We start from the raw sequence: 14,470 nt of genomic DNA, 5'->3' as shown, positions 1-14,470 counted from the left end.
ACTGAATCTGAGTACTTGACTCTAAATTTTGCGAGTTTGCCCACCGACCATCAAAATCGAATCACTTCATCCTTGTGCCAGATTTGAAGAATTTCTCTTAAACCAGTCCTTTGACATTACTTTCACAAGAATAAGATAAACTGACAACAACCTGACACCATGGCAAAATCTAAGCCCAGAGGCATAATGTGTAAGTATACTTTAAGTAACTTGTGTCCTTTTCTTACCTTTCCTTGTAAATGTAGGTTGTTCCTGATGACCTCTCGAACTTCGTCCTCTGTGTCTTTCTGCAAAAGAATTATTAACTTCGATCAAACAACAGGTATTCTGTGACCTACAAAATCCTATCAAAGATGTCATGAGCAAAAAATATTTATTCAGTAATTAGTAATGAAAATTTTACAAAGCTAAGGCAGAGTTATTTTGCTGTTACTAAAGGTTTACCTCAGGAATACCAATACTGCAAATAATTGATTGTTATTGTCATACACCTCACCCCAACCAGTCATGGTAGATAGCCGCACCTCCCTGAGCTTGGTCCTGCCAAAGGTTTTTCCCTCCCACTGGCACCAAAGCGCTTGTTTAAAGGGGGGTCGTATGATTGTTGGGCTTTTATCTGCTTTCTTTGTATCATTGTAGGGTCATTACAGTATAAAGCGCCTTTAGGCAGTCATTGTCATTTGGTGATTTATAAATAAAATTGAACTGAACTGAATTGAACTGAAATACACAGAAACAGTTAAATGAATCATATCTATTTTTATAATGAAACAGTTCTTTCTGTAATCTGTTAGCACTACTATGCTACCTGAGTGAAGCGGTTCTTAGCCAGTGCGATAAGCTCTTGTTCTCCTGGAGCACAAATGTTGAGTCCCACGGGCAGCAGGCGCTTTAGAGTAGCAACAATCAAACTTGTCTGCATCGAGTATCGATCACCTTTTCTCTTCATCTTCTTCCTCTCCTGGTCTGAAACTATTCCCTGTGGCAAAGTCAAACATTAAACAGGCACAATTTAATTTTAAAATAAGGTCACTGGTATGCACATGTCCTCAAATGTCTCCAGCATCTATGTGTCTGTACCTTTGACATCTTGCACTTGGTGTCAGTGATAAGGAAGGACATGTTGTTAATTTCATTCTGGACCACAAAGTTCTGCTCTTCTCTCTTGAAGTTCTATAGACAGAAAACAGGACTTTCTTAAATTAAAGCACAGTTGTATTATGTCACGGCCGGGGCAGCAGTCGTGTTATGGAAGAATGAGGACCCAAAATGCAAGCAGCCGACTGATGATATGAGTGAGGGTTTATTTACAGGTGGCAGTGGCAGAACAGGCAGTGAGGAATGACAAATGACTTAAGAAACCTAAACTGGGAAAACTAAAGAGCAAACCTGAAGTCATATGAAACGGAGAATGCAGAGAGCCGCAGATTAACACAGAGATACACAGACAAATGCAGACTAACGCAGACGAGCCGACAACGAGCACAGACCGACACCCACTAAATATACACACACACCAGGTAATTGGGTAATCACACACAGGAGGGGAGAACAGCTGATCCTAATACACACGACGCCACGACAGCCTTTCACTGTTACACGAACAGTGAAAAGCAGTTTGGCATCTCTCCGTGTGTGTAGAGTACACAATAGCGAATGTATTTACACAATAACAGACAAATTTACATTTACACAAGAAAAGATATGGTTGGTGCACCAGTTATTGGTCGTGTCCAAATTCATGGGCTGCATCCTCCTGAGGACCCGGCCTGAGCGGTCTACGTGGGCCGGGTCCTCAGAAGGTCGGGTAGGCCGGAAGTAAATGGCTGGGGAAATTGGACGGTCTAGCCTTCTGGTTAGCGTCACCGCTGTCTCGGTGGAGTTGAATAAACTCGGCCGCCTGCTCCTTGCTATCTAAATTATAACAGGACGCTGGCGTAAACTGTCGACCATCTCACACTTTTGTTTAATTGGTTTTCTGTTTGACGTTTAGTCAGCTGTGAGAAAACCAAGAGGAACCCACCCGGGGGATTAATAAAGTTTTATTTTATCTAATCTAATCTAATCACTTTAATCTCAGCCAAACCGATTTACTGACGAACAAATAAAACACTGAAAAAAGCCAAACAATATCATTTCTAGCTTGTCTAAGTGACTTACGTTTAACCAGAGTAGCGAAAGTCCGCGGTGATCTGAAAATGACGTGCCGGGAGTTGTGCCGTTCTCAGCGGCTTCAGTGGCCCTGGAGCTCCCGGCTAGCTATCGAGCTGGTGGGTAACAGAGGTCTCCGAAAACGTGGAAGCACTTTTGCAAATATGCGATATCTTGATAAACCCAGCAGATATTTGATGTTTACACAGCTACTTTCTCGCCTGAAAATATGTTAAAAGTGTAATTTGTGACCCAGAAAGATTAATAAGAGTAATTTTAAAACTTAGTAGCGGCCGCCATTGTTGGAAACTGGAGTTTGGCTGGGCCGCGCTATGAATTCTAGGATATGGTGGGCCACGAAGGACACCTAGGGGCGTGTTTATAGAAGATAAATATACCAAATATGTCCAGAATTTTTGGCCTTGACAGGTGGCGCAGGAGTATACTGCCAAGGCTACCAGCTCGTGTGTGACACGCTGAGGTCGCTGGTTCGAAACCACTCTGTGCCTCGGCAGCAGCTGGTGGGGTGCTGGGCTGCGCTTAAAGAACCGGCGCCCCTGACTTTTCCTTTTTCTTTGTGGCGAGCTGCCCGCCATGTTTCTCTATTTAGAATAATGACACTTGCTGTCATTATATCTTAAAAGTGTATTTTGTGACCCAGAAAGATTAATGAGACTAATTTTAAAACTTAGTAGCGGCCGCCACGAAGAACTTCCTTCAAATTCGGGGAAAAAGAGGACGCATTTGTCGGCTGCCTAATCAGTCTACAAATGCGGCCTCAGGATGCAGCCCATGAATTTGGACACACCATTGTTTACAAACACTAGCAGACCTCCCCCGTAGCATGGCCCGCTAGCTCAATCGCAGTATCTGGGGTGAAAGAGTCCAGCCAAGTCTCTGTGATGATCATAACACAGTAATCCAGACAGCGTGAGGTGATCCGCAGTCGTAGCTCGTCCATCTTGTTATTTAGTGACCGTGAGTTGGTGAGGAAGAGACTCGGAATAGCCGGTCTGTGTGGGTTAGCACGTAGCCTAGTGTGAAAAGATTTTGTTTATTATTCAAATACGCTTTGCTTGTAACTGTGTAAACTCTGAATGACGACTCACCCTGATAAAACATGAAACCTTGCCTATGCTTATCAAATGCCTGTGAAGACAAGTTCCTGTGCAAAGAGCAACGGAAAATGCCACTTAAGCAGACGTTTAGTATAGTACGGACAGAATGTTTAGTAAGATATGCATTTGTCAGTTAAGCAATCTATATTCTGAGAACAGGCGGAGACTGCCTCCGTCTGCTGTGTAACCTACATGCCTATATAAACTGCAATAAAGAAGAGTACTGGTGTGACTGTCTCTTCAGACGCTCACCCCATGTACATGTGATTGATTATATTGTCTCACTGTGTCTCTGTTTTACTTTGGCAGCCTTCTATTTGGGAGATTTTCCTTTGACATTTCTTGGTCCTTCGAAGCCGGATGAGACAGCCTATTTAAAGCAGCTCTCACAGAGAGCACCTCACCAGGTCCCGTCGGTGCGAGAAGCCCACGTTGAAGTCTGCCGGCAGCTCACGCACTAGGTGTGTGATAAAACCCAAGAGCGTGAATTCGGGTCTTGGTCAACGTTTTACAAGTGGTCCGCACCGTCGGGGGCTGATCAGGTGCATCTGAAGAAACCAGCGCCAAGGTAAGACAGACTACTTTGAGATAATAAAGGTTTGCGCAAAAACGAAAACGAAACTTAAGACTCGTCCAAGACAGACTGGAAGCATTAAGCTCGTCTTGAGGACTGGTAGTCAGCTCGCCCGCAGAGGGTTGGAAGCACTAAAATAAATATTGAGCTCATCATAAGTGATTGGTAGCTCCCCGAAAGGGTAAAATAGGCCTAGCTCGCCCGCAGTGGCTGGAAGCACTACGCTCGCCTTAAGAGGCTGGTAGCGTGAACGCGCGTTAAAACTGTCTGTCTTTTATTGTCTTTTTTGGTGGAATAAGTTGATTTTTACAGCACAATAAGGAGGCTGAACTATTCCACTGATTTGTTTACTGTTGGTCGCTGAAGTACTGGTGAGCTGAGAGGAAGGTCGTGTTTTATCACGTAAAGGTGACACCGCTTTCAAGAATAGCTTGAAAGTAGAAGGGCGTGTCAGCTACCTCTCTCTGTTCTCGTGCCAGTGAAAGCGCTGCAGGTGTGTGTGTATTACTAAGCGCTAAAAGAAGCATAAACTAATAATGGGTAATAAAGCAACAAAACTCACTGCTGACGAGCAGTGGCTAGAAAAGAAATGTCCAGGCGCCGGACAAATTAGTGCATATAGATGGAGAAATCCAAAGAAAACCTAAATGTCCCACGTGGGAGGGAAAATGCATTAACTAAATTATAAGAAACCCTCCAAGCAGAAATAAATACTGAAAAGGAAGCTAAAAAGAAATCAAAGCATACACAAGAGTTGTAATATTTTAAAGCATGGAAAGAGGAATGAAGTGGAATAAACAAAAGGTTAAATTAAGGTTAACTTAAATTAAAGCAATGAAACAAAATTGGGAAGACAACCAAGCTGAATGAATAGAATGCGTGAAACCAGATAATTCACACAAAATATATCAAATAAAAAAGAGAGATGCATAAGGCATATTAAGGCTGTGTCATTGTTCAGCCAAGGAAAATGTCTCCAGCTTGGGAAGGTGTGAAGCTGCAGGTTCACACAGACCCGTGATGGATACATAATAAAATATAAACTAATATACTATTGTATATTAGTAGTAAAGTAGTGTATTGTAATATACTATTGCTGTTACAAAAAAGGAAAAACAATACAATGATAACATTAATAATGACATACTATTAATAGGAAGAGGCACTTCAGTCAGTTATGATGTGAGGTGGAAGATTGTTAAAAGTAGTCTGATTCAAGCTTAAGGTTTGCTCAAACTCAGTACAATGATATAGGAGATGAAGGAAATAAGGAAATAACTACACTAATCAGGTGCATAGAGACACTTGACCTGCTTGTAAACCTGTCATCTTAGATGAGACTTTGTAAAGATGAAGAGCAAACCTATACTAACAACTAATGAGCCAAACCCTGTATACAACAGCTAAAGCTACAGGTTTGAGAAGCTGAATAAAATGAATTAAATATGTGGACACTACCAAGCTGATGAGCAAGTTACACATAATGATTAGGCATATGATTTACTAATGCAGATGTAATAACTTTATCCTAAAATTCAAGGAGAACAAACAAGAACAACATCTTCAGTTATGTCTTGTTGTTGTTCTCTGTGCAGTGTGCTGAGTTTTGTTTTTTGTTTCTTTTGTTTTTTGAAATGTTGCTTGAGTGATGAGTACTGTAACTTCTGAAGTAGCTCTCACCATGTGTCCTTGATGATGATAAGTCCAGAGCCAGCTGAGAGCTGGGTTATCTGTTTTGTTTTATGTGACAAGGCTGAGAGATTAAAACTTAGTTTCTTGGTTTGAAAAAAAAAAAAAAAAAAGAGAGGTTTTGTGTTTCTCAGCCAAGAACAACTACAATTTCATTTTCTGTTTTGAGACAGGATAATAATAATAATAATAATAATGATAATAATAATAAAACAAAGAGTGATGTTTTGTTTAAGTGTTGAAGCAGGCTAATACTGCAACATATCGTCTAGTGCATGATCTGCGAGCAATATATGAAATCATCTTATTTATCTTTAAATAAACTCCAATTATGGAGACCTGAAGTCACATGCTTAGGGCACACCCTCAGGTGAAGGCAGAAAGCTACTAAAACAAAGAAAAGAAGCTATACAGAATGCGCCACAGCCACAAAACTAAGTATTCACATTCTTTCTGACTCTTTGTGAGCCTGAGTTATGACCTTGGCTCCCTGTTTTTCTGCTTCCATCAAGGGTGGGGCTGACACTCCCGTGGCATGTGCTCTGTTCTCTTTACTATCACAAAGAAAGAAAAAAAAAAAGAGAGAGGCCCCTACTCTCTGAATACAATATTCTCTTCATAACTCGGCAGTATGAAATGTCATGAAACAGTGTAACTCACTCACAGTAAATCAGCAGTATAGGATAATACAAACCTATCTAATAAATCTAATGATTTTCACATTCTTTTAACTCAGAAGTATGATGCAAACTAAAACTACATACTGATTACACAAGAAGTATGATGTGGCCTACAGCAGTATCATGATTCACTCATTTTGATTACAGGTATAATGTAATATATGACAGCATAATAATCTCACAACTGCTACAAGCACATTTGCCTTTCTTAACACACGCGAGTGAAAGGCAACTGTTAAGAAAATGCCCTTTTGGGTGAGACAGGCCCAGAGGTCCTGCATGCAAGCGTACTAACACACATACATGCAATGAAGAGCAGCTTACACTAGAGCACACACTATACGTGCGCCTCTATATCTCACATTGGTGTTAAAACAGGAAAAACTTAATAGTTTTGTTATCAACTGCTGAATTTACCCACTACTGACATTTAACTCTCCAGCTTGCAGGACAATAGGTGAAACGTTTGTGAAAACAGAGAAGGAAAAATAAAGACACAGAGAGAGTCTGGTATGACCAAGCAGTGACCAGACAATAAATTTAGTTGGTAATACAATAAATTGTGAGATGCTTTCTGCTTGATTGATGCAACACAAGTAATTTACATGGGAGGAAACTCCTCATGTGATGCGACATTTAGCAATTTGCAAGTGTGCAGCACATCAGAAGAATGACTATGAAATTACAAAGGGAAACAATTTTACTGACAAAGGATGAACAAAAAGCAGCTCCCACAGCTGAGCAAAAGAAATGGCTGAAATGCGGAGCGCAACTAAGAGATGACTTGTGAAGGAAAACCAATACTTCCAAAAATCTCTACACAAAACAGCAGCCTTAGTGACACATGGAGTTACTCTCCATGCGTCAACAGGAGGGATAGGAGATATAATCTCCAAAACACTTTTACACTCTAAATTTCGAAACTTCAGCAAAAGAATTTGTCAGAACATGCATGATTTGCCAAAAAAAACACAATGTACAAGGGAATCTCAGACCAAAGAGAGGTCATTTTCCCACACCACCCCATCCTTTTCACACAATCCACATGGATTTTATTAAACTAAATGAATGCCAAGGCTCAGAATACGCTCTAGTGATCATAGACTTGATCTCAAAATGGCCAGAAATCTATCCAGTAAAGAAAGCAGATGCCATTTCAGTAGCAAAATGCTTATGTAACCATTTTATTCCAACATATGGCATCCCCACTCTGATAAGATCAGATAATGGGACACACTTTGTCAATGAGGTAATCAGCAAAGTCTCTGAAGCACTAGGATTCAGCATCAAATATCACTGTGCTTATCATCCTCAAAGTGCCGGCCTAGCAGAAAGGACAAACGGCACAATAAAACAGAGGCTTAGAAAATGTATGGAAGAAACAGGAAGGCCGTGGCCAGAGTGCATAGGCCTAGTAAAAATGTGGATGAGATTAACACAAGGTTCACAAAAACTTACACCTTTTGAAATCATTCATGGCAGGCCATTTCCACTGCCAATCACAAGTGAACCTTTAGATAAATCAATCAGAGAAACTACACTGGCAGAATGGATGTCGAAACTGCTGGAAAACAAAGATATTGTTTTGAACAATAAACTGCCTTCTGAATCTTCTCCAGTATCTTGCAGGTTGAAGCCAGGTGATTGGGTCCTGATTCGAGTTCTCCAGAGAAAGAATTGGAGCTCGCCCCGCTGGGAAGGCCCATACCAAGTGCTTATCACCACACCAACTGCCTGTAAGATAGCAGAGAAACCATCTTGGATTCACCAAAGCCACTGCAAGAAAGTGAGTGACAGCCCAGACTCCTAGGCGCCGGCACCCCTACCCTCAGGTGATCTGACTGGTGAAGGGAGGGCTGATCGGGTATATCCCGCCCTCTGCTTCTTGCCAGTAGTCTACTCACCTGAGGACCTAGGTGTGTTTGGTCGCCATGGAGACTCCTGTTGTCCTCGTGGCTGTCCTCCTACTCTCAGCAGGACTCCTCATGTTTCTAGAGGATGGTACAGAAAACGAACAGCACCATCTACGGACGAGATGGACGCATGACAATTCACACCTCCGTGACATGACACAAGACCACATTCACCCATGGATGAATAACGCATGGTACCGCTACGTACATGACAGAACTAAGGGAGAGCCTAATAACACTGCATGTTACGTCTGCTCCCACATGCCATGCACTTCAACACATCCCACTTTTTATGGAAACTACATGAATAAAACACAAGCCAAGTGCGCTGCCAGCTTCACGGGCATTGGCTATCAACATAAGAAAATCATCATTGATGAGACAAGCTCTGTCATCTATGCGCTTAACCTTCTTTAGTATGTTTCAGGGACCACCCCAATACGAGGTAATCACCATCGAAAACGCTGGACTTGACAACGGAACGTGTGACCAGCTCTTCTGGATCAACTTCAACGTGACGAATCGGAACACGTCCATTCACTTCCCAGTGTTCTTGGACCAAACCCCGGGGAAGAACCACTCCATGTGCTACCGACAAGACGACGGTAACAGACCCCTAGGCGACACCACCAACTGTAACCAAACCACAGCCAACGGAGAGGGCGCACCTGTAAACACGTCCGCGCCCAGCAACGGCACCTACTGGGTGCAGGGAATGGCCTGGCTGTGTGGACAACGTGCCTACTTCATACTGCCACCCGGATGGACGGGCACCTGTGCCCCAATCTTCATTTCAGACCACACCTTCAGGATGTCAGCTGTAAATGACTCTCAGACTACAAGACGACGACGAGACGTCTCCACACTACAACCACATGACCCCATCTATGGCAGTGATGTGCCAGAGGAATTTAAGCTTTGGACCACCGGACAAAAGGTCCTCCACTCACTGTTTCCATGGGTGGGCACCGGAAAGAACATGTTAAGAATTGAAACTTTGGATTACCGCTTTGGACTGTTCCTGAATGCCTCGTGCAAAATCAACAATCAACAAAATGAAGAGATTGATGCCCTGCGCATAACTGTGATGCAACACCGAGTCGCACTGGACATGATTCTGGCTGAAAAAGGAGGACTCTGTATACTCTTTAACAACACATGCTGTACGTACATTCCAGATAATGTTCACTCTTCCAACATGACCGACGCCTTACGCACGCTGAAACAACTCAGGGACGCTCAGCAACAGGACTATGTCACGAACACTGAAGATTGGCTTACCCGGCTGTTGAGTGGTTCCTGGAAATCTCTTTTAATAAAAGGACTGGTTTTTGTAGGAGTTCTTCTACTCCTACTCTGTTGTTTTACTTCTTGTATTTTGCCATGTGTACAATCAATGATTAATAAAGTTGTTGCAGTTCATGTGCAGGCATACCTGACACTGCCCATGGACGAAGATGATGATGATCCCCCTGACACTGAAATGCTGTGATACACCAATGTATGACGTGCTGATTAAAAATGCGCTGCAAGAAATCATGCACAGATAATAAACCAATGGTGTTTTAACTAGTGTGAAAGTTAAACAACAGGAGGGAAATGTGAAAAGATTTTGTTTATTATTCAAATACGCTTTGCTTGTAACTGTGTAAACTCTGAATGACGACTCACCCTGATAAAACATGAAACCTTGCCTATGCTTATCAAATGCCTGTGAAGACAAGTTCCTGTGCAAAGAGCAACGGAAAATGCCACTTAAGCAGACGTTTAGTATAGTACGGACAGAATGTTTAGTAAGATATGCATTTGTCAGTTAAGCAATCTATATTCTGAGAACAGGCGGAGACTGCCTCCGTCTGCTGTGTAACCTACATGCCTATATAAACTGCAATAAAGAAGAGTACTGGTGTGACTGTCTCTTCAGACGCTCACCCCATGTACATGTGATTGATTATATTGTCTCACTGTGTCTCTGTTTTACTTTGGCAGCCTTCTATTTGGGAGATTTTCCTTTGACACCTAGCCTTCAGCCCCGCTCTCTTCCCTCTCTTCTGTTTCCTGTGCCTCCGTCGCCTACACCACTTCAGCGGTGGTATGGTGAAATTAGAGTCGGTGACCCTCCGGATCTCAGGGGGAATTGAGTCCCAGTCATTGTCAACAAAGGTGTGCAGGTTTTTGTGGTTTCGAACCGCAAGCAGTTGAGTTTTACTGTGCTGCATATGTGCTCCTGCATATCGGAGTAAAAGTGAAAGAAAAATAGAGAAAATAAAAAGAAAACCGCTAAGTTGAGGAGAGCGCCGGCTGCTGCAACTGCTCGCGCCGCCATGTTGATATTCAATCTCACATAGAGGTGACACAATTAGTGAAACAAAACGTAGCAGACAAAAAAAAAAAAAAAAAAGAAGAAGATAAATATACCAGAATTGCGCCCATTCCATTGGCCGCCCTCGTGGCTCATGGGAAAGTGACAGGCCCTATGGCACAGATTGAAGACAGGGGGCAGTGGTTCGAATCCCATGCGGACCATTTGTTGGGGATACATACCAAACAAACAATAATAGTCCCTGGCTCTGAAATACGCTTGCTTAGAAGCCTACAGGCGAGCCTATAGACGGGCTCTCTCTGCCTTTTTACCGTGTCCCAAAATCCCTCAACTTTTACCTCAATATTGCTTCTTAGCCTTGCTACCCACCGCCAAACACGCCAGGCATTGTCGCTTTCTCAATCTCTTCTTCACGTCTGAACAAACGCTCAATTTTGCCTTCATTAACACAAATTATACATCAAAACGTAGGTATTTTTCTTGCCTTTCACAAAATGCCACCGTCATTATCGCAGGAGTTGCCGTTTTCTCGCAAATGGCCTCCAAGCAACACAAAGTCAGAAACGTCCCCATTTAAAGTCTATGGAGACTTCAGTGAAAATGACAGCTGGAATTCTGTAACGGAGGCGTTTTCAACTCCTCATATCTCCTAGATGTATTTTTCCTTATAGACCTGGAAATCGCCTTGATTTTTTTTCTTTTTTAATTAAAGCCTGCTGATTGTTACAGTGAAGGAATGATGTTGACAGGCCGTGTACTTTTGGTGTTACAGAACATTTTTGTAATCCTATAATATATTATAGGGCAGGCTGAACGCGCTTTGGGAGCGGGAGACCCGGGTTGAAAACTAGCCAGTGGCAGTATCGATTATCTTTCCCTAATTCACTTTATAATTACAAATTGTCAACACTTGAACATTCCCACGTGTGTTCTGATCAAAACAGTGCAAGAATGAGCTCTTTAGCTTTTGATTTACAACTTATCCACATTTCTTTGCGGACAATCCTGCATGTCACAAATAAATGACACAAAGCTCATCTGTGGCTGTGCACCATTCGTGGTGCGTTGGCTCCCTCTACTGGTACGCGCCTCATTCAAATGTCGCCGCACATTTAAAATTGCAGGGTGTCTTTACACTGTCATAGCTCCTAGATAGATTTCTTCACAGACCTGAAAATTACTGTGATTATTCACCATAGCCTGCTGATTCTACCGCGGTCCAACTTTCAAGACATCCCTCCTCTAGGACGTCTCACCACTTGGCAGCCATCTTGGTGATAACTCTGGGAGCATGTTTGAGCAGGTATTTTGAAATATTATCAGAATCTTCAATATGAGTATTAAATAGTAAGGTGTTCTAGCTTTACAGAGGGCTTTGGTGTTGAGCAACAAACAATTTTTCCAGGCTGAATGAAGATCTTCTAAATCAGCGAGATACCATTTCCTCTTCAGCTCACGGTTATCTGGTTCAAAATGCACATTACTCAGTTATACCAGGGAGTCAGGCTTTCTTTTTCAGAGTCATGTAACACTATAAACAAGATAACCAATCTCTATGGGAGTAGAGTTCAGGCAGTTGCTCTGCACTGTGTTGGCACATGGTACTGAAAAAAGATAATAGTGGAGAGTTTTTCCCCTCTGCTGTGTAAGCCATTGTTGTAAACCAGGAGTCTTTGCTGATAATATTAATCATCACTACCAAATCTACTCTTATCCTTATATGAAAGGTTTCATTTTGACTCAGTGTCACTCGCTCTGGCCCTTGGATACATTTGACCGTGGCTGCCAGAATCTCTAGCCACATGTTTCTGAGTATAGAGTTGCCAATAACCAGAGGAAATTGGTGTACAGAGGGGACTCTGACATAGGGTTGCAAGTCTTCTGTGGTGCTGTTTCCTGTGTGCAGGGTTGTCCTGCAGGGAAGTGAAGTTCAGAGGAACTATCGATGTGTCCAACCTGTCTGACAAGAATGATGAGGACGACCTGGACGTGAGTTTGACTCCTGATTCTGATCACGTACCCTGCAACCCTGTGATGACCGGACTGATGAGTGTACTGATAATTATGTTGCTATCCAGATCTGCGTGGCTTTCTGTATGGACCAGCTCAACACGCGTCTCCTGGACCTCATGAAGACGTCTGGCGTCCGAGAGGTTCGCAGGGTTCTGGGCAAGTATGTCCAGCAGCTCAAATCAGGTGTGTTACCCAGAAGACACCAGGCAGTTTCTGACCATAAGGGGTTTTTAGAACTGTTCGTGGGCATCCTCCGTGTGTCTGAAGTACATCAGTCAATAACTATCAAAGTCCTTTAGGGGTGGGTCTACACAGGAAAAAGATAGCAGTAATGTGGAAACCTGTGAAATTCAGCAGATTGTAGCAATGGCAGTTGAAATAACCATTAGTGATAAGAGGTGGGTAGGTCCAGGCTTGAGATAATAGTTGGAAGTGAATATCAATAGGTGTGAAGAATACTGCTGATATAAGGGGGTGAGTTACTGACACAAGCACAGTCTACAATTACCTCTAGTATCCAACCATCCGATACAAATGCATGTGAGCAAAACATGGACCTTTAGGGGCCAGGCTGTATGTGTGACATAGCGCTCTGTTTTGAGCTCCTCCCGGTGGCTGGAACGTGTTTAGTTTCAACCCTCTGCAAGCCATTACTCTGAGACAGTACCTAAAACGCTTCATTATGAAAGCACCTTTCATCTTCAGCCAGGAAGATGATCCCTGGGGTAACTGTGACCTCTGATCCCACAAAGTTCGGTCAGGGAATGATTCTTCCCACCACCAACGCACTGAAGCAGCATTCGCCTGTGGCGGCCAAGAAGAATGAGGTTAAGACCAATAAAACCCAAGTAGGACCTTCCTCCTGTCCTGACTTAGCTCCTGTTCAGCCTCACTGTTGAAGTGCTGACCTTTGACTTTTCTGTGTTGTCCTGCAGATTAGCCCCGCCGCTAAGTGCTCCTCCAGTACCGCCCCCTGTACCACAGGTGATCGTATCCTAACCTGCAGTTTTGATCTGAAAGAAACATTCCAGCTCATGAACTCCACAGGACGTTCATCAGCCAAGAGGTACTCAAACAGACTAGGAAAGACCAGAAGAAACCAGAACAGACAGGAAATACAAGAACGAGTTATAAATGACGCCCCATGAAAGACCCTGTTCACTTTATCTAAATCCACACTACAGTCACGACCATCCAGCAAGAAAAACTTTGGTTGATTAGAATCATGTCACGTCTGAGCTAAAAATTGGTTACAGGCTTTGACGAGTCCAGTATGAATCCTGGGCTTGAAATTGACCAAAACCAGACAATCAGAAAGCAACCAGGTGATCAGAACCAGGCCACAGCCTTGCTTGAAACTAGGCCAAACCCAGACCAGTAAGGTTCTTTTTATACCACTGACATCTCTGTGCAGTTCGTGCAGGTGTTCACACGCTCATCAGCGGTGCTGGACGGTTGCCGTGGGGGGAAATTCCCGTTGCTGGGCAGGAGCCTCAGTGGAGAGTTCACACAGCTGGTGAGGTCACAGCTGCCCAATGACTCACACATCAGCATGTCATCATGGTAACCGGACTGTGCCCCTCCCCACAGGTGCCAGACACTAGGATTGACATGAAGTGGTGGTTGAAGACGTGGCCCAGCGCTGAGTCTTCCTGTTGGGATGTGATGTGCTCATGTTTTTCTGCTGCTGCATTCAGGAACGCTCTAACCTCTCTGGTCTCTCTGTAGACCACTATACTACCGTGGCTCCCAGACTGAAAGGAACAATGTACCCGAGAAGCTCCAGTCAAAGACTTTAAAACGTTCTTTAAGCTTTGACTTGGGATGTTAATAAAGAACTTCTCTCTGCTCTGTGTTTGTCCTGCTGCTGTCAATATGGTGCAACATTTTTACTTTAAACTTTATCTATACAGTTCCACTTAAACAGTCACTTCCTACTGTAAGGTAAAAACCTGCCTTTTAAAAGAAGACATAAATGATGACAGCAGGGAGGAAGACATTCTTCTAGA

At 43.1% G+C, this 14,470-nt stretch overlaps 1 protein-coding gene across 2 annotated transcripts; it reads left to right on the top strand.

Annotated features, from left to right (window-relative positions):
* The first annotated feature begins 281 nt into the window (after window positions 1-281).
* Window positions 282-14,417, top strand: LOC102081949 (activator of 90 kDa heat shock protein ATPase homolog 1). Of its 2 annotated transcripts, XM_019347229.2 has the most exons (6): window positions 282-322; window positions 11,648-11,751; window positions 12,355-12,437; window positions 12,527-12,644; window positions 13,167-13,309; window positions 13,397-14,417. In XM_019347229.2, exons 4-6 carry the CDS (start codon window positions 12,545-12,547, stop codon window positions 13,607-13,609), a joined length of 456 nt encoding a protein of 151 aa, XP_019202774.1. In that variant the 5' UTR covers window positions 282-322; window positions 11,648-11,751; window positions 12,355-12,437; window positions 12,527-12,544; the 3' UTR covers window positions 13,610-14,417. The 2 variants fall into 2 exon arrangements, 1 of the variants encoding a protein (XP_019202774.1); XR_002056949.2 differs by lacking the exons at window positions 282-322; window positions 11,648-11,751 and having other exon boundaries at window positions 11,762-12,437; window positions 13,397-13,977; window positions 14,052-14,415.
* The last annotated feature ends 53 nt before the right edge of the window (window positions 14,418-14,470 follow it).

This window comes from Oreochromis niloticus, unplaced genomic scaffold (assembly GCF_001858045.2).
Source record: "Oreochromis niloticus isolate F11D_XX unplaced genomic scaffold, O_niloticus_UMD_NMBU tig00007262_pilon, whole genome shotgun sequence".
NCBI lineage: Eukaryota > Metazoa > Chordata > Actinopteri > Cichliformes > Cichlidae > Oreochromis > Oreochromis niloticus.
The sequence above is the reverse complement of the archived record's forward strand: the minus strand, read 5'-3'. Positions and strand labels throughout refer to the sequence as shown.

Coding starts and splice junctions, on each gene's coding strand:
- LOC102081949 (XM_019347229.2), top strand. CDS start 12,545: ATGGACCAGCTCAACACGCGTCTCCTGGACCTCATGAAGACGTCTGGC. Junction 12,645..13,166: donor TGTCCAGCAGCTCAAATCAG/GTGTGTTACCCA, acceptor TTTCATCTTCAG/CCAGGAAGATGATCCCTGGG. Junction 13,310..13,396: donor TTAAGACCAATAAAACCCAA/GTAGGACCTTCC, acceptor GTTGTCCTGCAG/ATTAGCCCCGCCGCTAAGTG.